The following is a 27,686-nucleotide window of genomic DNA, read 5'->3' as shown; positions in this document are numbered from 1 at the left end:
GGACCATGGACCTTTCTTGCTGCTACTCGCTCCCTCTCATCCAGCTACCACTACCACCACCACCCCAGATGACCTCTTCTATTCCCATTACCAGATTCCTCCCATCCCTTATCTACTTCCCCCAAGTCCTCAGATACCCCAAGGCCAGGCCCTCCACTCCCTTCCCCCCACCTTCCCACTCACCCTGTTTTCGGAGAACATTGCTGAACTGACACACTTGGACCAGAAGTTCATGATATGTGATTTGGGTAGTCTCCTCTGGCTCATTGCCCTCCCTGAGATAAATTAGAAAGAACCAGTCATTAGGGAGTATAATCTCTTCTGCAAACAAAAAATAGGAACATAAAATTCATTCAGTAACACCAAGGCCTGTGAATGTCCTATGAGGGTGAGCCATCTACAATTTTACCTTGAACTGACTGGTCAGATACTTTGCCCTTTCAAAGTATACTTTATACACAAGCTGTGTCATTGGAAAAATGTATTGTTAATCTCTCAGCCTCATTTGGTAAAATGGGATGATGGTCCTTTATCTTCTATCCTAGGGATGTATTAATGAGAAATTATATCACAGATGTGAAGTGGGGTCTCCAGATCACTTGCACCCAAGTCACCGAGGGAAACGTGTTAAAATGTAGATTCCTGAGCCCCTACTCAAACCTAATGAATCAGAATCACAGGATTCAATAATCTACTTCTTTATTACAAGCTGTTATAAAGAATCACTAGGTGATTGTGATATAAATTTAAAGTTTGAGAATCACCAGTCTCTATCAGCTGATTTCCTCAGCCTCGCCTCCCAGTCCTCCCTAGGCTTCACCTGGTTTTCTTTTATATTGCTTCATTTGTTCGCTTATTCAATAACTACTATGTACTATATACATGTATAAAAATAAGGCACTGATGAACAAGAGAAGCAAGATCCCTGACAACATGGAGCTTATATTCCAATGATAGTGGAAGAAATACACAAGTAACAAATACAACCAAGATAATTTCAGATTATGATAACCATTACTTGAGAAGAAATACTTTTTTTAAAGACATTTAAGGAACTTTCATGATTATATGTGAATATTTAGCTATAAGAATATTCCTCCTCAGTGGTTTTTCTTTTTCAATTTTACTTTTTGAGTAAGTAATAAATACAAATGTTACATAGGATAACAGTGGTTGCTAGTAGGCAGGATGATTGGGGGTGGGGAAATTCCATCTCCCCACCCCCAATCATCCTGCCTACTAGCAACCACTGTTATCCTATGTTGTATAAGTTTCCAGAAATAGTCAATATGCAGACAAGGCCACTCCTTGTAGGATGGAAGGTATAGATAGGGAAACTGAATTAATGTGGAGTTACCAAGATAATCACTTTGGAAGAAGTCTACACTTTTAGCATCTTTCATGAAGTCCTTGGGATATCACTTAAGATGGAATTTTAAAAGTTTAACAAACTGAATTTTAATGCTGTTCAAAAGAAAAGTAAGTACCCTATAGATCCCAACTATGCACAGTGTGGGTAGAAGTGGGAACAGGACAGGCCTATCAGACAAGCATAAATACATGTATTTATATTTATATACTAGAGGCCCAGGGGGAGGGGGAATGTCCCTCAGCCCAGCCTGCACCCTCTCCAATCTGGGACCCCTCAGGGGATGTCCGACTGCCAGTTTAGGCCCGATCCCTCTCACAATCTGGGACTGTCGGTTCTAAACCACTCGCCTGCTTGCCAGCCTGATCACCCCCTAACCACTCCCCTGCCGGCCTGATTGACACCTAACTGCTCTCCTGCTGACCCAATCACCCCCAACTGCCCTCCCCTGCCAGCCATCTTGTGACGACATGGGGGTGGCCATCTTGTGATGATGTGAGGGTGTGAGGGTCAATTTGCATATTACCTCTTTATTATATAGGACTTTTACTGTTTTCTATACAATGATAGCATAAAGTACACACTATTCTGTGTCTTATTTTTATGAGTATACTATAAATCCAATAAATCTTAAGTATAGAGCTCAATAATCTTGCTTTTTAAAAAACTTAATATACATTGATATCATTCTCCATCAAAATTTATTGTGCTGTTTCATTTTCTTTGTCATCTGCATAATATTCTACTGTTTTTTTAATTTTTTAAAATAAATCTTTATTGTTCAGATTATTACAGATGTTCCTCTTTCACCCCCCCCCATAGCTCCCCTCCACCTGATTCCCGCCCCCCATGCCCTTACCCCCCGCCACTGTCCTCATCCATAGGTGTAATATTTTTGTCCAATCTCTTCCCGCACCCCTCATGCCCCCTCCCCCCCGAAAATGGTCAGTCCACTCCCTTTCTATGCCCCTGATTCTATTATATTCACCAGTTTATTCGGTTCATCAGATTTTTTATTCACTTGATTTTTAGATTCACTTGTTGATATATATGTATTTGTTGTCACTTTGTTGTTCATAATTTTTATCTTTACCTTTTTCTTCTTCTTCCTCTTCTTAAAGAATACCCTTCAGCATTTCATATAATACTGCTTTGGCGGTGATGAACTCCTTTAGCTTTTTCTTATCTGCAAAGCTCTTTATCTGACCTTCAGTTCTGAATGATAGCTTTGCTGGGTAGAGTAATTTTGGTTGTAGGTTCTTGCTATTCATCACTTTGAATATTTCTTGCCACTCCCTTCTGGTCTGCATAGTTTCTGTTGAGAAATCAGCTGACAGTCGTATGGGTGCTCCCTTGTAGGTAACTGTTTTTCTCTTGCTGCTTTCAAGATTCTCTCTTTGTCTTTTGCCCTTGGCATTTTAATTATGATGTGTCTTGGTGTGGTCCTCTTTGGGTTCCTTTTGTTTAGGGTTCTCTGTGCTTCCTGTTCTTGTAAGTCTATTTCTTTCACCAGGTGGGGGAAGTTTTCTGTCATTATTTCTTCAAATAGGTTTTCAATATCTTGCTCTCTCTCTTCTTCTGGCACCCCCATAATTCGGATGTTGGTATGCTTGAAGCTTTCCCAGAGGCTCCTTACACTATCTTCATATTTTTTTATTCTTTTTTATTTTTGTTTTTCTGGTTGGGTGTTTTTTGCTTCCTCATATTTCAAATCTTTGGTTTGATTCTTAGGGTCCTCTAGTCTACTGTTGGATTTCTGTATATTATTATTTATTTCAGACAGTGTATGCTTAATTTCTGACTGGTCCTTTTCCATTTTTTTGGCATTCTCATTAAGATCCTTGAAGGTCTCACTAAGTTCCTTGGAGATCTCACTAAGTTTCTCAGCGGTTTCTAGAAGATTCTTGAGTAACCTTATAACTGTGGTTTTGAACTCTATATCCAGTAGTTTGCTTTCCTCCATTTCTTTCATTCGTGACATGTTTCTTTGTCTCTGCATTTTGGCTGCTTCCCTGTGTTGATGGAGTGGCTTTGTGTGGTAGGTGACCTATAGGGCCCAGTGGCTCAGCCTCCCCAATCACCTGAGGTGGACACTCTTGGTGCACCTCTTTGTAGGCTGTGTGCACAGTCTTGTTGTAGTTGAGCCTTGTTTGCTGTTGGTACACTGGGAGGAATTGACCTCCAGGCCAATTGGCTGTGAGGATCAGATGTGTGTATAATGGAAGAACTTCTGTGCTGGAGACACCCTCATGGGGCAGGACTTGCTTCAGTGGGGCTTTGGTGCTCACTGAGTCTGCCTCTTGAGTGTGTCGCTTATGGATGTGAAGAGTTGAAATCTGGTGTCGTCTCACACTGACCACTGGGTACACTGGCTCCTGGATCTTCAAGGAGGTGCAAGTCAGCTACTGTCTGAGGCCACCCAGCAGGAACTACAGCGAGATCTGCAAATTTCTCCTCTTTGTTTGGGGTTTGGAAGTTTTGGAGCTGTCTGACCCAGCTGCAAATTTGTTAGGTGAAGCTGCGAAAGGGAAGGTCATTCATATGCAAAAGCTGCTGCACACAGCTCTGGTGGGTTTGTAAATTGGGCAGGGCAGGGTTTCAGGGAATCACTAGGGCGTGGCAAGCTGCCAGTCAGCTTTCTCTGCATCTCCGCGTTTCCGTGAACCTGGGTCACATGCCCCAGCGCAGTAAGCAATGATTCTTGCGTGTACTTTTGCGAGAAAGCCACCCTCACTTTCCGACCTGATGCCAGACAGTCCAGTTTCTCCCCGTAGGAGTCTGGGTCCCCAGAGTCTCGCCGGAAACTGGAGTTCAGAGCAGTTGGGAGCTTGTGTCTCCATCCGACTTGAAAAAGACAGCCGCGTACTCAGTTGCCAGCCCTCTCCGCACGCACCTCCGTACCTCTGCTTTTCAGCAGTTCTGCAGGTCCTACACAGTCTCAATGCACTTTTTTCTTTTCTTCTAGTTGTAGAACTTCCACTCAGCCAGCTTTCCAGTGGTTCTGGGTGATAGTCGTTTTGTCTTTTAGTTGTAGTTTTGGTGTGGTTGTGAGAGGCAGCACGTACAGGTGTATACCTTATGCCACCATCTTGGCTTCTCCCTAATATTCTACTGTTTGTATGTACCATAATTTAACAAATAAATGCTTCAATTAATATCTTTATTCATATGTTATTTTATTCACTTGCAAATATATCTGTAGGGTGAATTACTAGAAGTAAAATTGATGGGTCAAAGGATATGTGCATTTTACTTTAAATATATTTTATTGATTTTTTACAGAGAGGGAGAGGGATAGAGAGTCAGAAACATCGATGGGAGAGAAACATCGATCAGCTGCCTCCTGCACACCTTCTATTGGGGATGTGCCCGCAACCAAGGTACATGCCCTTGACCAGAATCGAACCCGGGACACCTCAGTCCGCAGGCTGACGCTCCATCCGCTGAGCCAAACCAGTTAGGGCTATGTGCATTTTAAATATTGATAAACATTAGAGGATGATACTCTAAATAAGATGGTCAAGTAAGGCCTCTCCTCAAGGAGGTGATATTTGATCTAAGACCTAAGTAATGAGAAGTAGGCAACTATGTGAATTATTGGGAAGAGTACCTCAGGCAGAGAGAACACTGAAATTTGGAAAGGCACTGAGGTGGTAAAGAGCTTGGCCATTTCAAAGAACAGAAAGGAAGCCAGTTTAGCTGAAGTATAGGGAACAAGGAGGGTAAGAATGAGAAGAAGACAGCAGCCAGATCATGTAGGGCCTCATAGGCAATGGTAAGAAGTTTGAATTTTATTCTAAGTGGGTTTCTCTTGGCTTCCCTTAAACACACACAAAGGCCCACCTCCACACTTTTGATCATACCATTGTCCCTGCTCAGAATACCTCCCTCCTCCTTCAGGCACCAGCACCGCATAGCTCTCCCTAAATACTATACTACCCAGAGTACTTATGAAGAAGGTAACTGAAACCCAGAGAGATGTAATAGCTTGGCCAAGGTCACACAATCATAAATGGCAGAGCCAAGAATAGATCCTCAGGTCTTCTGATTTCAAGACCAGACTCTTTCCCCTCAATAGTGTAAAGGACAGGGGCTAGCAGAGAAGCCAGGCCTTTAGAGGTTACACAGAAGATTATCAGCCTCTTTCCACTTCCTGGCTTAATGAGTAAGTTACTATCCTTTCCTTGGCTTAGCCCCCTAGGGCTGAGAGGGGCCAGGCAGAGAGCTTTCTAATATAGGAAGAAACAAGGAGAGAGGAAGCTGGCAAATGGCCCTGAATGCCAAAGGCAAAAAAGACATTTCCTTAACTGGCCCATTGACGTGCCATAGAAACTTCAGAACATCTCCAGTTAAGGCTAAATGCAGAATATACTACATACCCATGCACATGTTTCCACAAGCATACCAATATACCAGCTCACCTGTGTACACTGAAATTCATAATATTACATGTAACATACAAAATATTATAGGCATAAAAGCTGCCCATTTACATACATAGGCACAAATGAGCATAAATATATGGACCCAGGAGTCAAACATGGGTCCTTTTGCAAGTACACATACCACATTTATACACCCATCTATGTGCACAGCTTGCCCCTCCAGAAACTCTCTATCAAATCACTGTTTCATTTTTTTTCATGGAACTTCCCATTATTTGAAATTATTTCAAGTATTTTATTTACTTGTATATTATCTGTGTCTTTCACTAGAATATAAACTCCATTACAACAGAGACCTTGTCTGTCTTGGTCATTGCTAACCCCTAGCACCTAAAATAGAGCCTGGTACATAGAAAGTACACAGGAATAGATAAGCACAAACCTATACAAGAACAGCTTATTTGAGCCCACTTCTAATTACACACACACACACACACACACACACACACACACACACACACACACACCACAGTGTACATTCGTCTCCCTGGCTCTGGGCTCAAGTTATACATTATTAATATAGGCACCTTACTCCTTCCAGTGTCTTCTTTCTCTGACATACTCACCGGGCTGGGCTCCCTGGCTGTTTGGGAGGGAGAGGGTACAGAGTATTGACATACTGCAAGACCTCAAGCCCTCTAGGATGTTAGAATTTTTCAAAGAACATCCAATTTAGTCTCCTAACTCGAAAGAGATCCAAGAGGCCACTTTTTGTGCTCGAGGTCACATTGTAGACTGAGGCAGAATAGGCACCAGGACTCAGGGTCCAGTCCTCTTTCCTCTACATTGGGAGTTGCAAACTCAAAAATCAACAGGATCCAGGCAGGTGACATAAATGAGTGAAGTGGACCATATAAAAGGAAAATTTTGATAGCAACAAGAAATAGTTAACTTTCCTTTTCTTTTCATTCATTTTTTTTAAAAAAGAATAATTTATTGATTTTTAGGAAGGGAGAAGAGAGAAACATTGGCTGCCTCCTGCACTCCCCCTACTGGGGATTGAGCCTGCAACCGGGGCATATGCCCTCACTGGAAATTGATTGATGCCCAAGGAACTGAGCCACACCTGCCAGGGCTCCTCTTAACTCTTCAATAGGAAAACAGCAACGCATGTGCAATGACACAGTCTAAATTTTTTGAGAGGGGGCGGGAAGTAAGGGGCAGGGACTGGAAAAAGGAGACATCTAAGTACATAAACTTAGCTCCTATCAACTTTTGCACTTCAGGTATAAAAGCTCAATTTTGCCTTTTTTTTTTTTTTTTCAGTTTTTAAGGGAAGCCTGGAATCTATTTCTGAATTTTTAAGTGTTGACAACTAAATTTTAAAAGTTTAAAACACTGTGGTCAAACAAAACTAATAATAAGATTTAGCTGGTGGGCTACCAGTTGGGAACCCTTGCTGTAGACTAAACTAACTTCCCCTTTACCTGGAGGCTATATAGTATGGGACAATCCAAGGTATACAGTCATCTCATCTTCATCCTCCAGGGAGATTTCTCTACCTAACTTACCCTTACATTCTCCAAATTTACTGTAATCCATATTAATTCAAAATATATTTAGAATTAGGATAGACTACTTCTCTTCATAAATATATTTACCACCCTAGACCAAAATCACCATTAGGTAAGTCAGATCATGTCACTCCTCTACTCAAAATGCTCAGATATCTTCCCATACCATTTTGAGTAAAAGTAAAACTCCTAACAATTGCCAACTAGTTCCTATATGATCTAATCCAGCGGTCACCAACCTTTTGGAGCTCACAGACCCCCAGTGGTCCGCAGACCACCGGTTGGCAACCGCTGATCTAGACCCTCATTACCTCTCTGTCCTTACACATACTCCTATTCTCTCTTCCTCTCCCTGTCAATCTGCTCCAGCCACATGGCCTCCTGTTTGGCAGAAACACTGTCACACTTAACCTCAGGACTTTTGCCCTCTATTTGGAGCATTCTTCCCCCAGATAGCCACATGATTTATTCCCTATTTTTGAGTTATTGCTCAAATGTTGGCTTCTCAGTGAGGCCATCATTGAACACTTCATATAAAAAGTATTCCTTGTCCCCACCTCTCACAAGCCCCAGATGTTCCAAATTAACATGTTTCACAAAGCCTTCCCTATGTTCTCTTTTTCCGCACCCACCCCAAAGCTGATACAGTTCTTTCTTCTTCCCAAGGCCCTTTATCTCAATTTCCTGGTGATGTATCAGTTCTACCTTGTATTACATTTATTGAGGCTTTATCTTTCCCATTATACACTGGGCTCTCCCAGGGTAGGGATCATCATGTCTTCTTATACTCTGTCTCCTCCAAGTGCAGTTTGCACAATAAGTACTTAAAGTTCATGGTCAAATAATTGAAAACTGATAATTTATTAATGACAGAGAAGACTAGTGCTCCCTCTCTCTATATGAGAGGGATAGTCATTGGATTGGAAATTTTAGTTCCCTAGACTAACAGAAAAGTAAAGCACAGGATAGAAGGAAAGAGTCGAGGAAAAAATATGCAGAGAAAACAGTTCTTCACAGAAGCTTTGAGGGCAGTATCTAACTGGTAAAATATACCTTTCAGAGGAGAAACACCCAGATGAGAAGAGGAGTCAAACTTGTTATGAAAGAAACACTAGACTGAGCTGTTTAGCATGAATAAGAGAGGATATTGAGAAACATAACAAGTCTCAAATATCTGTATATCTGTTGCCTCACCCTATTTCAAGCCACCCCCATCTTTTTTAAAAAATATTTTTATTGATTTCAGAGAGGGAGAGGGAGAGATAAAAACATCAATGATGAGAGAGAATCATTGATCAGCTGCCTCCTGCATGCCCCCCACTGGGGATCGAGCCCACAACCCGGGCATGTGCCCTTGACCGGGATCGAACCCGGCACCCCTCAGTCTGCAGGCCGACACTCTATCCACTATGCAAAACCAGCCAGGGCACCCTCACCTTTTGCCTAGATAATCACAGTGCCCCAAACTGGTCTCCCATTTCACTCTTACCCCCTTCCAATCCATATATCATCCAGAATTATTTATTTAAAAAAATAAAATAAAACAAACTACATCACCTCCTGCTTAAAACCCTTTATGGCTTCCATTACATATCAAAAAATCCAAACTTTTACTATGCCTTATACCCCTCCAATTCATCTTCTGTCATTGTTCTATTCTGCTTAATAGGCTCCAAACACATTAGTCTTCCTATTGATAGAACACGTCATGTTCTTTTACTAGCTTTTCCCAACTCTTTGAGCGGTTTGCTCTATCTCATATTTCAGATCTCAGTTTAAATGTCACCTCCCTTTTGTTTGTTTGTTTTTGGTATTTATTTATTTATTTATTTATTTATTTAATTGTTTAAAGTATTATAAATAGTAGTACATATGTCTCCTTTTTTCCCCCATTGACCTCCCTAATGAGGCTTTCCCCAACCACCCTAAGGCCATCAGCCCTTCCTGTTATTCTTCATCACAAACCTCTGTTTATTTTTACTTTTGTTAATTCTCACCTGTGGATATTTTTTTCCATTGCTTTTCAGAGAGAGTGGAAGGGAAGGAGTGGGGAATGGGGAGAGAAACATCGATGTGAGAGAGACACATGGACTGGTTACCTCACACACACACCCCAACCCCGGCCAGGAAGCGAACCTGAAACCCAGGTCTGTGCCATTGACCTGGAACTGAACCCTCAACCCTGCAGTGCGTGGGCTGATGCTCTAACCACTGAGAAACGCCAGCCAGGAAATTCTATTTTTTTTAATAGAATTTTTCTCAAGCTATAATTTATTTATTTATTTTTTGCTAATCGTTAGTCTCCCCTACTAGACAGTAAGCTTTCTAAAGGCAGAGACCAAGTTGGTCTTATTTATTGCTGAATGCCTAGTGCACTGCAAAGAACCTTGTATACTCTAGTATATATAATAGAAGGTCAATAAATATTTGCTGAATGAACGAATGAACCTGAAGGATTATTATGGGAAAGAAGCAAACAAGTGCCCTAGCCGGTTTGGCTCAGGGGATAGAGCATCGGCCTGCGGACTGAAGGGTCCCGGGTTCGATTCCCGGTCAAGGGCATGTACCTTGGTTGCGGGCACATCCCCAGTGGGGGGTGTGCAGGAGGCAGCTGATCGATGCTTCTCTCTCATCGATGTTTCTAACTCTCTATCCCTCTCCCTTCCTCTCTGTAAAAAATCAATAAAATAAAAAAATAAAAAAAAGAAGCAAACAAGTGTTATGTAACTATAAATGGAAGAGCTAAATCAATTAGGAGAGTTCAATATAAGGAAAGCCTTTCTAACTGTCAGAGCAGTCCAATGATGGAAGATACTCCTTCAGGAGCTCACTAACTCTGGAGATACCATGTAGAATCTGGGATTTGCAGGAATACTAAAGAAGAGACTTCATAATGTGGTTGGGACCAAGCAAGACTAGGGTGTATCAACTTGTGGTCAGACAGTGTTAACACAAATTTCAAGGCCCAGCACCACATAGCTGCAGAACAGGATAACTACTAGATCATTCTCCAGGGAGTGGGGTCCTTGGAATTTCAATTTTATAAGCAACACATGTGATTCATATTTGCTGAAGTTTGAGATGACCTTTAAGGCCCTTCCAACTTAGAGATTCTTTGATTCTGTAAAATAAAGAAATAATGTGTTCTATGATCCATATATCACTGAACAAATGTGAGGCACTCAGATGTAAGTACACCCCCAAGTCACTTTCCCTTTCACCAAGGGAGCAAAGAGTGGGAACAACATAACTTGACCAATTAGCAGCCTAATGTTCCCTCTGGGTACTCCTGTCGGTAGCCAGGAGAGGAGGGAGAAGAGGCTGGAGGAAGAAGTGGGAGGAAGCACACTCCAAAGATTTAGAATGCCAGAGGAGGATGGCTGTGCTTTTGATGTCCACCATCCTTATTTACAGATGAGAAACCTAATGCACAGAAGGGAAGTAATGGCTTGGAGGTTACTTAGCACACTTGAAATGTAACAGAGGAACTCCATTTTTTATTTTACTTAATTTTAATTATTTTAAATATTAAAAGTATCCTGTGGCTAGTTCTAGACTCTAGATATCTCTAGGTCATGGCATTCTACTTCTAAATGACATGGGAGAAATGGAAGAAGCCCCTGGATCTGAGGTTCAGGCTATGGGACTCCTGCTTTGCAATGTGGGCTATTACTGCACCCTGTCCTTCTGCCAGCTATTTTCAGGACTTGATCCAGGGACTTTGTGCCTGTTACCCTTGGCCAAGGTGGTTTTGGTGCCAGTTGGATTCTGTACCTATTCTCTGTTGAGAAGGCAGACATGGGCTAGTACAGAAGGGAAATCATATACTTTTCCCACTGCATTCATACCTATTCCAGGAGGGAAATCATACACATTTATTCCTACCATCATATGCCCCATGCTAGCCTTACCCAAAACAAGTGAATAAAGGCAACCCTCTCAGATCCTTTATTATCACAGCATTTGGAATGCTGCCTAAAACAGAATATGCCTGGAGCAGAAAAAGAAAGTGGGAAGAAAGCCAGGGATACCATTTTACATGTACATCAGGTCTCTCAAGTATAGCAGACACACTAAAAATATTCATTACAATAGTTCTTTGTTATTTAGATAGGTAGCATAGTTTAAATCATTGTTTTCTAGCTAGGATATTCTATTCCTGTGGGTACATGAGCTGGAAAAGTTTTAAGAGAATAAGGATCCAGATTCCCAATATCCATATGTAACCTTTCCTAACATTGATCTGCCTGAGTTGGGTCTCCTTTCCCACTTTCTCTTTCACAAACACCCTTCTCCCAGTTTATAAAAATATTCTCTCAGCCCTAACCGGTTTGGCTCAGTGGATAGAGTGTCGGCCTGCAGACTGAAGGGTCCCAGGTTCGATTCCAGTCAAGAGCAGTACCTTGGTTGTGGGTACATCCCCAGTAGGGGATGTGCAGGAGGCAGCTGATCAATGTTTCTAACTCTCTATCCCTCTCCCTTCCTCTCTATAAAAAAAAATCAATAAAATATATTTTTAAAAAAATCTCTCTCTGTCTCTGTCTCTCTCTTTTTCCCCAAACCTTATTATTCCTGTACAATGCTGAGGTTACAAAATAGATAAGTAAATAAAAAACATCCAAAGTGCCAAACAAAGGGATGATTTGAGAATGTATAACTGGACAGAGAAAGCCCCAAGAAGGCAAATCATAGAGCTTCTGTAAGAAATCAGTATTGAAAGAAGTAACATCTTAATTCATTCAGGTGACATACTCATGACAAGACAACTTGCCTTATTAGAATTATAATTCAGACGTTAAATAGAATTCACAGGGTCACATATTTATTTTAACTGAGAAAGAAGTTATTTTCTAACAGGAAGTAAATCTGATTTGGTTGATTATATTGACAGTGAGAACTGCTATGTAAATTAGGTTATATGGTGAGCATTTTCTATAAATTATATGAGCTAAACTTGCAGTTCCAAGGTTTTGAAAAAGATATATAAAATATATACATGTATACAATATAAAACACATTGCACATAGCAATTATTTAACATTATGATAAAACTAGAGGCCTGGTGCACGACCTTCGTGCACTGTGGGGGGAGGAAATTCTTCAGCACAGGACCCCTCAGGGGATGTCCGCCTGCTGGCTTAGGCCTGCTCCAGCAGGTGGATATCCCCCAGATGTCCTGAGCACTGCCACGAAGGTGAGAGAGACTCCCATCACTACCGCTACACTTGCCAGCTGTGAGCCCAGCTTCTGGTTGAGTGGCGCTCCCCCTGTGGGAGCACACTGACCACCAGGGGGCAGCTCCTGCATTGAGCATCTGCACCCTGGTGGTCAGTACGCATCATAGTGACTGGTCTTCTGCCGTTCAGTCTATTTACATATTAGTCTTTTACTATATAGGATGTTTAAGTATAAAGTTTAAAATGTGTGAAGAGTTACATAATTTTTCAAAATTATTTAAAAATATATATATATATATTTTTGAGAAGAGAGTTCTGTTCAAGTCTTAGAATAACCTGGTGAACAGTTTATTTTATTTTTAAATATATTTTATTGATTTTTTACAGAGAGGAAGGGAGAGGGATAGAGAGTTAGAAACATCGATGAGAGAGAAACATCGATCAGCTGCCTCCTGCACACTCCCCACTGGGTATGTGCCCACAACCAAGGTACATGCCCTTGGCCGGAATCGAACCTGGGACCCTTGAGTCTGCAGGCCGATGCTCTATCCACTGAGCCAAACCGGTTAGGGCTAAAAATGTATTTTTATTGATTTCAGAGAGGAAGGGAGAGGGAGAGAGAGATAGAAACATCAATGATAAGAGAGAATCATTGATTGGCTGCCTCCTGCACGCCCCCTACTGGGGATCAGGTCCACAACCCGGCATGTGCCCTCGACTGGAATAGAACCCAGGAGCCGTTAGTCTGCAGGCTGATGCTCTATCCACTGAGCCAAACCAGCTAGGGCCAGGATTCTTTTAAGTGTACAATTTTTAAAGTTTAAGGTTATTGATCTAAATAATATTTCAAATATTGTCACCACATCACTGTCTACCACATCAGAAGCATCTGAGAAATTTAAAAAAATTTAAGACCCAAGTCTTATCATTTGGCGATTCTGATTCAATAGGCTGAGGGAGGTCCAGGAATCTGGATTATTAAGAACTTCAGGCCCTAGCCAGTTTGGCTCAGTGGATAGAGTGTGGGCCTGCGGAGTGAGGGGTCCAGGGTTGGATTCTGGTCAGGGGCACATGCCTGGGTTGCGGGCTCGATCTCCAGTAGGGGGTGTGCTGAAGGCAGCCAATCAATGATTCTCTCTCATCATTGATATTTCTCTCTCTCTCCCCCCCCTCTCCCTTCCTCTCTGAACTCTCTCTCCCTCTCTCTCTCTCTCTCTCTCTCTCTCTATATATATATATATATATATATATATATATATATATATATATATACATATATACACACACACACACACACACACACACACACACACACACACACTATATGCATACTTTTTTTAAAAAAGAAAATCTTCAGGTATTTATTTGGAGTCACTAGACCTAGACTTATTGTTGACCCCTAATTCAATGGGTGAATTTGCATGAAATTTCCTCTCTCTCTTGTTTTAAAAATATTTTTTTTATTGATTTCAGAGAAGAAGGGAGAAGAAGAGAGAGATAGAAACATCAACGATGAGAGTGAATCATTGACTGGCTGCCTCCTACACATTGGACCGAGCCCATAACCCAGGCATGTGCCCTTGACCAGAATCGAACCTGGGACCCTTGGGTCCATAGGCCATCACTCTATCCACTGAGCCAAACTGGTTATGGGCTCAGTGGATAGAGCCCATAATTGCCTCAATTGAGCCTCAATTGCCTTCTCTGTAAAATATAAGATGAAAGGGGGGAGTCAGGAGGAGGGGGGAAGTTGGTGTTCGACCAGATAATATTGAATGTATCTTAGACTCCCTGATTCTCATTTCTCCCTTTCAGAGACAGGAGAATGGGCCCTAAAAGTCAGTTTCAAGGAAAAAAGGTTTTACTAATATGGGTTTAAAAAAAAAAAAAAAAAGAACAAACTTAGCTGAGGTATAGACCAAATAAAAGTAATGAAACCCGACATGCCTGTCTCACATGGGTTTGTGTAGATCAAATAAAAATCCTGCTAATTCCTTACATGAGAACAGTATAACACTGCTTTAGAGGATATTCCCTCACATGATCCTCACAGCTATTTGAAGAGCAGGTATTATTATCCCCATTTTAAAGATATAAGAAATCCAGAGAGAATGGTTTGCCAAAGCCACACAGGATGGTTATGGACAAATCTGTAACTAAGCCCCAAGTTTCTGATATCCAGGGTAGTGTTTGTTCCACTGTGCCAATTTGGTGTGTATTTAAATAAACATGGAGAAGGCTATGTGCTAAGAATCTCCAGGAGCATTGTGAGAAGCAGAGAAGACTGCCATCCACTTTGAGCTTTAGCCTATGGTCAATATCTTGAGAACTTCCTGCAAGATTCAAAATTTCAGCCCTAGCCTGTTTGGCTCAGTGGATAGAGCATTGGCCTGTGAACTGAAGGGCCCCAGGTTCAATTCCAGTCAAGGGCACATACCCATCATCATTGATATTCCCATCTCTCTCCCCCTCTCCCTTACTCTCTGAAATTAATAAAAATATATTTTTTAAAAATTCAGGCAAGGAAGCTTGCAAATGTCTACTTTTATAATCCTTGGCAGTGCTAGGAACACTTAGTCATCCATTTGTTCCTATAGACATGACCCCACTCCCCTGAAATAAGGAAAAATACAATATCCTCAACATTTCCTTCCTAAATAAAATTCCAGCTCATAGGCAAAAATCTTGCTCCACCAGATTGTGAGCTCCAATAAGGACAAACACCAGATTTCCCTTGCATATTGCTATATGCCTAGCACATATCTATAAAAGTAATTTTTTCTAAACCTGCTACTGGAACATGGCTATCTGTAAGTTGGACCCTTACCTAACAGAACAAAAGTTTCACAATATTGGACTTGGCAATGATTTATTGGATATGACACCAATGACAGAAACAATAAAAGAAAAAATAGAAAAATTAGACTTCATGAAAACTTAAAATATTATACATCAAAAGACACTATCTACAAAGTAAAAAGGCAACCCTCAGAATGAGAGAAGATATTTGAAAATCATATATCTCATAGGGATTACCATCCAGAATATATGAAGAATTCCTAAAACTGAACAAAAACAACAAAGCAACCAATTCAGCCCAGCCAGTATTGCTCAGTAGTTGAACCAGGAGGTCACCGTTTGATTCCCGGTCAGGACACATGCCCAGGTTGTGGGCTCGATCCCCAGTGTGGGGTGTTTATGAGGCAGAAGATCCACCAACTAATCCAATTCAAATGGGCAAAGGACTTAAATAATCATTTCCCCAAAGATATAGGAATGGCCAATAAGCAGATGAAAAGATGTTCAACATTACTACTCACTGGGGAATTTCGTTTTCTTTTTTTTTTTTTTCTCATTGGGGAATTTCAAATGGAGTTACACCACCTTACACATATTAGGACTAGAGGCCCAGTGCACGAAATTCGTGCACCTGCAGGGGTCCCTCAGCCCGGCCTGTGCCCTCTCGCAGTCGGGAGCCCTCGGGGGATGTCCAACTGCCGGGTTAGGCCTGCTCCCCGCCAGCAGTCAGACATCCTTAGCGCTGCTGTGGAGGTGAGAGGCTCTCGCCACCGTTGCTGCACTCGCCAGCCGTGAGCCCAGCTCAGGGCTTCTGGCTGAATGGCACTCCCCCTGCAGGAGCGAACTGACCACCAGGGGGCAGCTCCTTCATTGAACATCTGCCCCCTGGTGGTCAGTGTGTGTCATAGCGACTGGTTGTTCCACCGTTTGGTCAATTTGCATATTAGCCTTTTATTATATAGGATGATTACTATAAAAACAAAACATAGAAAACATTAAGTGTTGGTGAAAATGTGAAGAAATTGGAACTCTTATTGGTTAGGATATAAAAGTGGTACAGTTGCTATGGAAAACAGTATGGAGGTTCCTCAAAAAATTAAAAATATAATTACTACATGTTCCAGTAATCCCACTTCTGGGTATATACCCAAAAGAATTGAAAGCAGTCTCTCAAAGAGATATTTGTACACTCACGTTCACAGCAGTATTATTCACAATGGCTAAAACATGGAAGCAACCCAAGTGTCCACCAACCAATGAATGGATAAGGAAAACATGGTATAGACATACAATGGAATATTACTCAGCCTTAAAAAGGAAGGAAATTCTGATACATTTACAACATGGATGAACCTCGAGGACATCATGCTAAGCAAAATAAGCCAGTCACAAAAAAGACAAATAGTGGATGATTCCACTTATGTGAGGTACTTAGAGCAGTTAAAATCATAGAGACAAGAAGTAGATTGGTAGGTCCCTGGGGCTGGGAGAAGAAGAGAATGGGGAGTTATTGTTTAATAGGTATAGTACCGTATTTTCTGGCGTATAAGACGACTTTTTAACCCAGTAAAATCTTCTACACGCCCAGTCATTTTATACGCCGGAAAATACGGTATTTCAGATTTACAAGATGAATAGAGTTCTGGAGATGGACAGTGGTGATGGCTGCACAACAATGTGAATATATTTAATACCAGTGAACTGTATACTTAAAAATGTTAAAATGGCAAATTTTATGTTATTTGTATTTTAACACAAAAAAAGAAGAAAACATTAACAACAACAAAAAACTGCTGCTAGAAGCTAGTGGATTGTCTATGGAGCATGGCTAGACATACAAATAAAATTAGGTTACTGTCAGTTTGGGATGTCACATTTGGATTCTCTGACTTAAAATATATGACAGTTATCCTCAAGAGAAGCTGAAACTGAAGTTCAACAAGAGGTCTATGTTACTGCTCATTCTGATAAATTTCCATGTATGAAAACATCATAGTAAAAAATAAATAAACACTGGTTTAAAAAACGAGCCTCAGTCAAAAATCATACTCAGAAGTGTAGGTGTTGATATACTATAAAAAAAGTTTCCTGCAAGCTGGCTGGCATGGCTCAGGGGTTGAGTGTCAATCCATGAACCAGGAGGTCACTGTTGGATTCCCGGTCAGGGCACATGCCCAGGTTGTGGGGCCAACCCCCAGTGTGGGGCATGCAGAAGGCAGTCGATTAATGATTCTCTCTCATCACTGGTATTTCTCTTTCTCTCTCTCTCTCTCTCTCTCTCCCTTCTTCTCTGAAATCAAGTAAATATATATATATAAAATTAAATATATATAATCAAATATATATATGTATATGTATATATGTATATGTATATGTATATATATATTTAATTTCCTCAACAACCTCTGTTATGTGTTCCAGAATGAATAGCTTCAGAATCTTATTTCTTTTATTTAAATAAAAGAAAGATTCTCCCAGTTAGTAAAACTATAAGCTCTGTTTTTTCTCTCTTTGAAATTTAAAGAAAAAATTTATTGAAGGTATAAAATACAATTCCTAAAAGACTGGCTTTTCCAGAAAAGTCTAGCTACACAATGCATTGCATCTATCATGTTAAAATGTGCATTAGACACAAATACAAAAACCATTAACAAGCCACCACTCTTCAACAATCTGAGCAAAGATAAAATGCCTAAGAAACAATGTGGATGACTTGCCAAGGATAAGCTCTTTACTTTAAGCACCAATAAAAAAGAAGAAAAAGCACAAATGGATGAGTGTGATCAGTTATATGCACTGAATTGAACCTTTGGCACTAGGAATCAGAGCATTTTGTCATATAACATTAATACATATTAAACAAGTACATAGTGTCAAAGGAATAGAACCACCAGCATCAAAAGCAGCTTTATTAACTAGGCAATAAAACACTCTACAGCAGGGGTGGGGAACATCCAGCTTGTGGGCTGTATAAGGCCCAAGAAATCATTTGGTCTGGTCCTGACAAGGAAACTGCAGGTGGGACTTTAAATTCAATAAATCTGGGAGCTTTTTTTATAGCAACATAAATTTATATTAAGTAAATTATATTAAGCAAATGATGTTATAAATATCCAAATGGCCATTGGCACAAAAAAAGTCCCCCCCCTCCCCAGCCCCGCTCTACACTATGTCTCTCCATTATCCATCAATACACTGGTAGCAACTTTGAAATAAAATAAAATAAAAAGGAAAAGAAAAAAAAGGAGCTGTAACCCTTCTATTTTCTGTTTAAAATCAAACAGACATCAATTCTGTTATGCACTAACATTTTCAAAGTACATCATGTGTACAAGAGAAAGACTAAGAACAGAAATATGTTGCAGAGATCCAAATGTAAGTGTAACTAAGTGCCTCACACAGCTTTCCGGTGTACTCAGGAGGAGCCACTTCATAGTCCCTGGCCCTAAACAAAGTTGCAGAGTTCTTTGCCAGGTATTTTAGGAAATCATGAAGATAATTCAGAAATAAAGCAAGGCTCTTCTCATCCAGAGGTGTATAGGCCAGCATCACTTCAATGTGTACAAATAATCTCAGTAGATAAAGTGCTCCATACACCTGGGACATGGGTGCCTCAGGGTGATCTGCAATGAATTCAGCATACAGCAGTCTCTCAAATTTGTAGAGTATCTGAGTACCCAACATTACATTGAAGTATTCCTTTATCCCTGTCACAACTTCATTAACAACATACTCCTTATTATCTGTTTCCTTGAGATTTCTTTTTTTTTTAATAAATCTTTATTGTTCAGATTATTACAACTGTTCCTCTTTTTCCCCCCATAGCTCCCCTCCATCCGGTTACCACCCCACCCTCTGCCCTTACCCCCCCTCATTGTCCTCATCCATAGGTGTATGATTTTTGTCCAGTCTCTTCCCGCAACCCCCACACCCCTTTCCCCGCCCGAGAATTGTCAGTCCACTCCCTTTCTATGCCCCTGATTCTATTATATTCACCAGTTTATTCTGTTCATCAGATTTTTTATTCACTTGATTTTTAGGTTCACTTGTTGATAGATATGTATTTGTTGTTCATAATTTTTATCTTTACCTTTTTCTTCTTCTTCCTCTTCTTAAAGAATACCCTTCAGCATTTCATATAATACTTGTTTGGCAGTGATGAATTCCTTTAGCTTTTTCTTATCTGTGAAGCTCTTTATCTGACCTTCAGTTCTGAATGATAGCTTTGCTGGGTAGAGTAATCTTGGTTGTAGGTTCTTGCTATTCATCACTTTGAATATTTCTTGCCACTCCCTTCTGGCCTGCATAGTTTCTGTTGAGAAATCAGCTGACAGTCGTATGGGTGCTCCCTTGTAGGCAACTGTTTTTCTCTTGCTGCTTTTAATATTCTCTCTTTGTCTTTTGCCCTTGGCATTTTAATTATGATGTGTCTTGGTGTGGTCCTCTTTGGATTCCTTTTGTTTGGGGTTCTCTACACTTCCTGTTCTTGTAAGTCTATTTCTATCATCAGGTGGGGGAAGTTTTCTGTCATCATTTCTTCAAATAGGTTTTCAGTATCTTGCTCTCTCTCTTCTTCTGGCACCCCCATAATTCAGATGTTGGTACGCTTGAAGTTGTCCCAGAGGCTCCTTACACTATCTTCATATTCTTGGATTCTTTTTGCTTTTTGCTCTTCCGGTTGGGTGTTTTTTGCTTCTTTGTATTTCAAATCTTTGACTTGATTCTTGTGATCCTCTAGTCTGCTGTTGGATCTCTGTATATTATTTTTTATTTCAGTCAGTGTATGCTCAATTTCTAGTTGGTTCTTTTTCATATCCTTGAGGGTCTCACTAAATTTATCGGCCTTTTCTAGAAAATTCTTGAAAAACCTTATAACCATGGTTTTGAACTCTATATCCAGTCGTTTGCTTTTCTCCATTTCTTTCATTTGTGACCTGTTTCTTTGTCTCCGCATTTTGGCTGCTTCCCTGAGTTGATAGAGTGGCTTTGTGTGCTAGGTATCCTATAGGGCCCAGTGACTCAGCCTCCCCGGTTACCTGAGGTGGACACACTTGGTGCACCCCTTTGTGGGCTGTGTGCACAGTCTTGTTGTAGTTAAGCCTTGATTGTTGTTGGTATCCCTGGGAGGAATTGACCTCCAGGCCAATTGGCTGTGAGGATCAGCTGTGTCTACGATGGGAAAACTTCTGTGCTGGAGACACCCTTATAAGACAAGACTTTCAAAAGCCTCTGTGCTCAGCTTGATGGGGCGGAGTCTCAGGGCAGAGCAAACAGCAATGGCTTCCCGTCAGCCCTGCCCTAAGAGGCCCCTGTGTCTCAGTGTCCCACGGTAATCACTGCCAGCACCTCTGAGAGAAAGCCGCCCTCAAGTTTCACCCACTGCCAGACAGTCCAGTTTCTCCCCGAATGAGTCTGGGTCCCCAGAGTCTCGCCCGGAACTGGAGTTCAGAGCAGTTGGGAGCTTTTGTCTTCCTCCCGATTGAGAAAGAAAGCCGCGTACTCAGTTGCCAGCCCTCTCCGCGGGCACGCCTCCGTACCTCTGCCTTCCGCAGCTCCTGTGAGTCTCAGTGTGCTTTTCTCTTTCCTTCTAGTTGTAGAATTTCCACTCAGCCCGCCTTCTTGTGGTTCTGGATGATGTCCGTTTTGTCTTTTAGTTGTAGTTTTGAAATTGTTGTGCGAGGCAGCAGTTTAGGTGTTTACCTATGCCGCCATCTTGGTTTCTCGAGATTCCTTATAATTTGCATAATCCTCCAGAATGGAATCCACATTCTTCTGGGCAGAAAGATAAAAGAGCTGTTTCTGCCAGGTAATTAAGTCCCAGTCATCAACAAGCCATGATTTTAGTTCTTCAGCAATCTTTCCTTTGACATCAATTCTGTTCATAAATATTTCCTTGTTTTCAATAGTAGGATCTACTCAAGCTCTTAAAAAAAAAAGTGTATATATATATATATATATATATATATATATATATATATATATATATTATTTCAGAGAGGAAGGGGGAGAGATAGAAACATCAGTGATGAGAGAGAATCATCTATTGGCTGCCTCCTGCATGCCCCCTACTGGGGATCAAACCCGCAACCCGAGCATGTGCCCTATCTGGGTCTCGAACCATGACCTCCTGGTTCATAAGTCGACTCTCAACCACTCAGCCACGCCAGCCGGACCTGATTGGTTTTTTTAGGTTCTTGCTGTTTCTGCAGGTTAGTATCCATGTATTTGAGTTACTCTGCTTTCTGGAACCCATTCTTCCCAATTTTCATTCCAACCCCTATAATGTATAAAGTATTTCACTTGTTTGTCCCTTATGGCAACTTTTCACCCTTTGCTTCACCAAAAATGAGGCCCATGAAAGCATAGCACTCTCTCACCCTCCTGGAATTTAGGCTTCGCATCCTGCTCTGGAGCCATTTATAGTGATTTCCTTTGGCCTCCTCCTTCTCCCACCACTCGAAAATTAGACAGTCCAGGAGGAAAGGGGTGGGTTTAATCCTCCTCCTCTTTATTGCCTGCTCCAGCCCTCCCTTGGCCCTTTTAGGCATTCTTCTTCTCCGTGAGGCCTCTTGTAAGGAATGTCATAGATGTGCTTCTGGGAGCCTGGGAAGACAATGAAGGACTGGATGTTCACTACCTGTTTGCAGACACTGATGGAACAGGCGGATCGCACTCAGGCATGGTGGATAAACCTGGCCACGCTAAGCTTGAAGACCTTTCCAGAAAACATCCTTAATCTTTAGGACCAGGATGTAATCCACTTCATGTTGCCCTCCTCCAGCACCTGGATGCAAATGAGTCACTGTAGCAGTGTGTTGCCTTCAAATGGAGGCATGCATCAGCAGCTCCTGAGCAGCTTTATGACCTTGGGTAGAGTAATGTTATCTGCCAGACTTCACATTTGTTCCACAGTCCATACTTGACAATCAGCTTCAGCTCTTGGCCCGGGTGAGATTTGAAGGTTCTCTGTGGAGGTCACTTAGGTTCCCATCTGCACCTAAGAACAGGCTTCAGTAACTGAGAAAGAGCTGTACTTGTAACTTTTCTATACATTTAAGAAATGTTTCAAAACTTTAAAGATAGATAATTTAGACTAGGGAGGGCTCATAGAAAGTGTCCAAATACTTAGTTTAAATTTTATTCTGTAGATTAAAAAAAGCCAGAGAGGCTTCTAGACTAAAGGGCCCTCCTCCGCCTCAAAACTTTTTACTACTAAAATCCCAATGGTGGAACAGAAAAGAATGATCTTCACCAGAGTGGTCACCCAACAATCAATGCCACTGCTTGCTAAATCACAAAATGAAAGAAATAAGAAGCTAGTCATTACTTCCGTAAGCTTAAAGTCTTTAATTAGAGATCTAAACCACCCACCATCTAAAGCCAATCATAGGAGACAGTGATCAAGAACAAGAAAATGCAGAAGTAGGAAATCATCAAAGGAATGAAAAAAGAAATAACTTAAGTATGGTCAATCATTAAATACTTCCTAGAAATGATGGATTTTGAACCAAGTTTGAAAAAAGGAGTCTAAGTATTCATCAGAAGAAAAAAAGGTATTTTGGAAAGAATATAAAAGTCATATATGGCTGCCAGTCTTGAACCCGTCTGCCTAACAATGTCCTTGGACATATGTGATATGTATGAGTGTTAGCACCACCTCACAGTAGTAACTCTTTCAGTGTGCTTTTTATCTTTCATCTCAGTTAATCCTTATAGCAATCTTTTGAGATTGGCAGGATAAGTATACCCATTTGAAATGTTGGGAAACTGAGGCTCAGAAGCATAATTCAGATGCTGAAGGTCCCAAAGCAGTGGTTAGCACCTCTGCTTGCAGATGCAGATCTTCAGGCTACACTCTCTATATATATGATCAAGAGAGTGATATTTTCAAAATGTAGCTCTGATATGTCATACCTTTATTTGAAATTCTTCATTGGCTCCCTAGCATTTGTTATAGCTGCAATTTTACATATCTATGTATAAAACACAAATTCCTGATCCTTCCCCAAAGTTTCTACTCCCAGGTTCTCCAATTCAACTCATGGAAATTCCATTTTTCCAGTTGCACAAACAAAAACACCTTTAACTTGCAGAGTGGAAAACCTACAACTAGAGAAAAAAAGAGAGGGGGACGTTGAGCCTCAGGAGCTTTGGAGGTATGGAGATCCGTGAGTGCGGAAAGGGCGGGCGGCTGAATATACGGCAGGCTTGCTCGCAGCGCGCAGAGAGGGAGGGCAACAGATGCTGCGTGGCTATCTTTCTCATTTGGGAGAAAAACAAAACCTCCCGACTGCACTGAAATCCAGCTGCGGTTGGGGAGAAACTGGTCTGTTTGGCAGCGGGCGAGGCTCGAAAGCTGCCTTCTCTCAGAGGCGCGCAGCCATTGATTAGGGCACGGAGAAACCGGCCCTCTTAGGGCGGCGCTGACGGAAACCAAGTTTGTCTGCGCCATTCTGAGACTCCGCCCCATCCAAGCTGAGCACAGCCCTCCCAGTGACTGGATTTCTCGTTCGGGAGTAAGACAAAACCTCCGGTCTGAACTGAAATCCAGCCCCAGCTGGGGAGAAACTGGTCTGTTAGGCAGCGGGAGAGGCTCGAAAGCTGCCTTCTCTCAGAGGCGTGCAGCTATTAATTCGGGCACGGAGAAACCGCCCCTCTTAGGGCGGAGCAGACGGGAAACCAAGCTTGTCTGCGCCACCCTGAGACTCCGCCCCATCCAAGCTGAGCACAGAAGCTCTCCCAGCGGAGACACTGCTGATCCTCACAGCCAACTGGCTTGGAGATCAACTCCCGCCAGTGATACCAACAATCCCAACCACTCTGAACTCGTTTCTGGGGACACACGGGGGACCCAGACGCCTACGGGACTCTTGGCCATCGGTCGGAGAGTGAGAGTGACTTTTCTGTCGGTGTGGATGACACCAGATTTCAACCACTCTCATAAGGGACACATTCAAGAGGCAGACTCAGTGAGCACCAAAGCCCTACTGTGTCTCCAGCACAGCAATTCTTCCGTTATAAACACAGCAGGCCCTCACAACCAATTGGACCGGAGGTCAATTCCTCCCAGTGTACCAACAGCAATCAGGGCTTTTAACTACACCAAGACTTTCCACTCAGCCCACAAAGGGGAGTACCAAGAGCGACCACCTAGGGTGATTGGGGAAACTGAGCTACCGGCCCCTATAGGTCACCAACCACACAAAGCCACTCCATCAACACAGGGAGGCAGCCAAAATGTGGAGACATCGAAGTATGTCACAAGTAGGAGAGATAGATGAAAGCAAACTAATGGACGATACAGTGTTCAGAACCATATTTATAAGGTTACTCAAGAATCTTCTAAAAACCGCTGAGAAACTTGAAGAGACCTTCAAGGACCTAAATGAGAATACCAAAAAAATGGAAAAGGACCAGTCTGAAATTATGCATACACTGTCTGAAATAAAGAATATACAGAGTAGACCACCGCACCCGAAGAGTCAAACCAAAGATCTGGAATATGAGGAAGAAAAAAACACCCAACCAGAGAGGCGGAAAGAAAGAAGAATCCAAAAGTGTGAGGATAGCATAAGGAGCCTCCGGGATGGCTTTAAGCGTACCAATATCCGAATTTTTGGGGTGCCAGAAGAGAGAGAGAGCAAGATACTGAAAACCTATTTGAAGAAATAATGACAGAAAACTTCCCCCACCTGGTGAAAGAAATAGACTTACAAGAACAGGAAGCGCACAGAACCCCAAACAAGAGGAATCCAAAGAGGACCACACCAAGACACATCATAATTAAAATGCCAAGGGCAAAAGACAAAGAGAGAATCTTACAAGCAGCAAGAGAAAAACAGTTAGTTACCTACAAGGGAGCACCCATACGACTGTCAGCTGATTTCTCAACAGAAACTATGCAGGCCAGAAGGGAGTGGCAAGAAATATTCAAAGTGATGAATAGCAAGAACCTACAACCAAGACTACTCTACCCAGCAAAGTTATCATTCAGAATTGAAGGGCAGATAAAGAGCTTCACAGATAAGAAAAAGCTAAAGGAGTTCATCACCACCAAACCAGTATTATATGAAATGCTGAAAGGTATTCTTTAAAAGAGGAAAAAGAAGAAAAAAAGTAAAGATAAAAATTATGAACAACAAATACATATCTATCAAAAAGTGATCCTAAAAATCAAGTGAATTAAAAATCTGAGGAACAGAATAAACTGGTGAACATAATAGAATCAGAGGCATAGAATGGGAGTGGATTGATAATTCTCAGGGGGAAAGGGGTGTCTGTGTGGGGGGTATGGGAAGAGACTGGACAAAAATCATACACCTATGGATAAGGACAACGGGGGGGAGGGAACCAGGTGATGGGGAGATATGGAGGGAAAAAAGGAGAAACAATTGTAATAATCTGAACAATAAAGATTTATTTAAGAAAAAACAAAACACCTTTAAGATATTCTTGACTCCATTCTCTTATACTCCATATCAAGTTCATTAGCAAATCCTACTGGTTCTGCCTTCAAAATATTCCAAAAGCTGACTACTTTTCATAACCTCTACCATTATCTTCATTATCGTATATTTTTTGAACTATTGTCAGTGCCTCCTTCCTGGTTCCCTTGCTATTGCCCTGTGCCCCCACCCACTATTCTCAAGGTAGGATACAGACGATATATAATAGTCAGTAAAAAAAAAAGTTTAATGAATACATGAATGAGAACATCTCAGCTAAGGAAATGATGCTATTTCTTTGAGATTTTCTCTTAAATGTTTTTGGGGTTTTTTAACTCTCAACCGAGGATATTTTCTCCATTGATTTCCAGAAGGGAGGGAGGAGTGGGGGAGAGACACACACACACATTGATTGGCTGCCTCCCACATGTGCCCCCACTGGGGCCTCTTGGTCTGTGGGCCAATGCTCTAAACACTGAGAAAACTGGCCAGGGCTCTTAAATATTTTTAGCCTTATAAATTATCATTATAAAATGTAGTTGACATTTCTAAAGCCAGCCCAAACCCTCTAAGTAAACTACTAGCTAGACAAATGACAAATTGTCAAAGAAGCTAAGGCTGTGAGTTGAAGCATAGTATCTACAACAAAGCATGTAGGTGTTTTTCTGTCCAGAACAAGTTACATCAGCTAAGTCACATCGACTCTCAAAACTTCAAGTTCCTCAAGTTGCCCTGGCGGGTGTGGCTCAGTTGGTTGGAGCGTCATCCCATACACCAAAAGGGGGCAAGTTTGATTCCCAGTCAGAGCACATACCCAGGTTGGCGGTTTTATCCTTGGTCCAGTCAGGTGTGTGTGGGAGGCAACCAATCGATGTTTCTCTCACATCAATGTTCTCTCTCTCGTTCTCTCTCTCTAATTTAAAATTTTAAAAAATATTTTAAAAAACAAACAACAAAATCACGAGTTCCTCATCTATCAAGTGTTAGTGTGAAACATACCAGGTTCCAAAAAACAAATATACAACTACAACACAGAGACATAGTTTATTATTAGAATAAATAGAAAATTCTTAGGTATTATGTGAGATTGTAAACTGAGTGGTAGAGTGTGACTGTCAACAGGACTAATGTAATCTTAGATATGTAAAGTCAGCGCAAAAATGGTAATAGTTCCCATTCCAAGTCAAGCCACAGCTAGAATACTTAATGAGAGATATTGGCCAACTAGAGTATGTCTAGAGGAGACTGACATGGATGATGAAGGAGTTGTTAAAACAAGAACACTGGACTAGATCACGGGTTTTCAAACTGAGCTTTGCAAATCCCTAGAGGTTCCACACACAAACCTCCCAGGGACCCAGTGACAGGTGAAGAAACAATAGAATTGGGCTCTGGTTCTCCCACCCATGCTTCAAACAGGATCAGCTCTGCTCTTACCTGTTTTAGGTGTGGGCCTTGGTATAGTGATAAAAGTAGCTAACACACTGCCAAGCACTAAGCCCTTTACACAGATTACTGCAATTATTCCTCACAACAATATGTCTTAGGAACTGTTATTATCCTCATCTTCAGGTGGAAAAACTAAGATTAAAAGAGGTAAGGCCACTTGCCCAACCAGTAAGTGTAAGGATTGAATCCCAAGCAGAGTCCAAAGTCTGTTCCTGTTAATCACTATATATTGTTGTATTATATCAATATATCATATATATTATATTTGAATAAAAGGAATATAATGCTTAAAAATGAAAATTACTAGATGATCTTCAAGGCGTCTTCTATATTTGAATTACTATAGTTCTACACCATCAGCCTGGCAAAAGGATATAACTGCCCTCAAATACCTGAAGGAATGTCTATGGGGCTGGAGGGAATAGGATTATTTATGTGGCACCAGGACACAGAATTAAGACTAAGAGAAGAGAACAGAATGGGGAGAA

The 27,686-nt window shown here is 41.4% G+C and overlaps 2 protein-coding genes across 2 annotated transcripts in view; both read right to left on the bottom strand.

Annotated features, from left to right (window-relative positions):
- ACSS2 (acyl-CoA synthetase short chain family member 2) overlaps nucleotides 1-27,686 on the bottom strand; it is a 62,114-nt gene that overhangs the window by 15,021 nt on the left and 19,407 nt on the right. Inside the window, exon 3 of the mRNA XM_079783620.1 lies at nucleotides 184-275. Within this exon, the coding sequence (XP_079639746.1) occupies nucleotides 184-275 (92 nt within the window). The remainder of the gene's footprint in view (nucleotides 1-183; nucleotides 276-27,686) is intronic.
- Nucleotides 18,005-21,721, bottom strand: LOC307107407 (mortality factor 4-like protein 1; the record flags this gene model as incomplete). Its single annotated transcript, XM_079784680.1, has 3 exons — nucleotides 18,005-19,054; nucleotides 21,011-21,216; nucleotides 21,682-21,721. The coding sequence occupies 3 exons, from the start codon at nucleotides 21,719-21,721 to the stop codon at nucleotides 18,647-18,649; spliced, it is 654 nt and encodes a 217-aa protein (XP_079640806.1). The 3' UTR covers nucleotides 18,005-18,646.

Source organism: Cnephaeus nilssonii (genome assembly GCF_951640355.1).
Source record: "Cnephaeus nilssonii genome assembly, chromosome: 11".
In the NCBI taxonomy this organism is placed as follows: Eukaryota; Metazoa; Chordata; class Mammalia; order Chiroptera; family Vespertilionidae; genus Cnephaeus; species Cnephaeus nilssonii.
The sequence above is the reverse complement of the archived record's forward strand: the minus strand, read 5'-3'. Positions and strand labels throughout refer to the sequence as shown.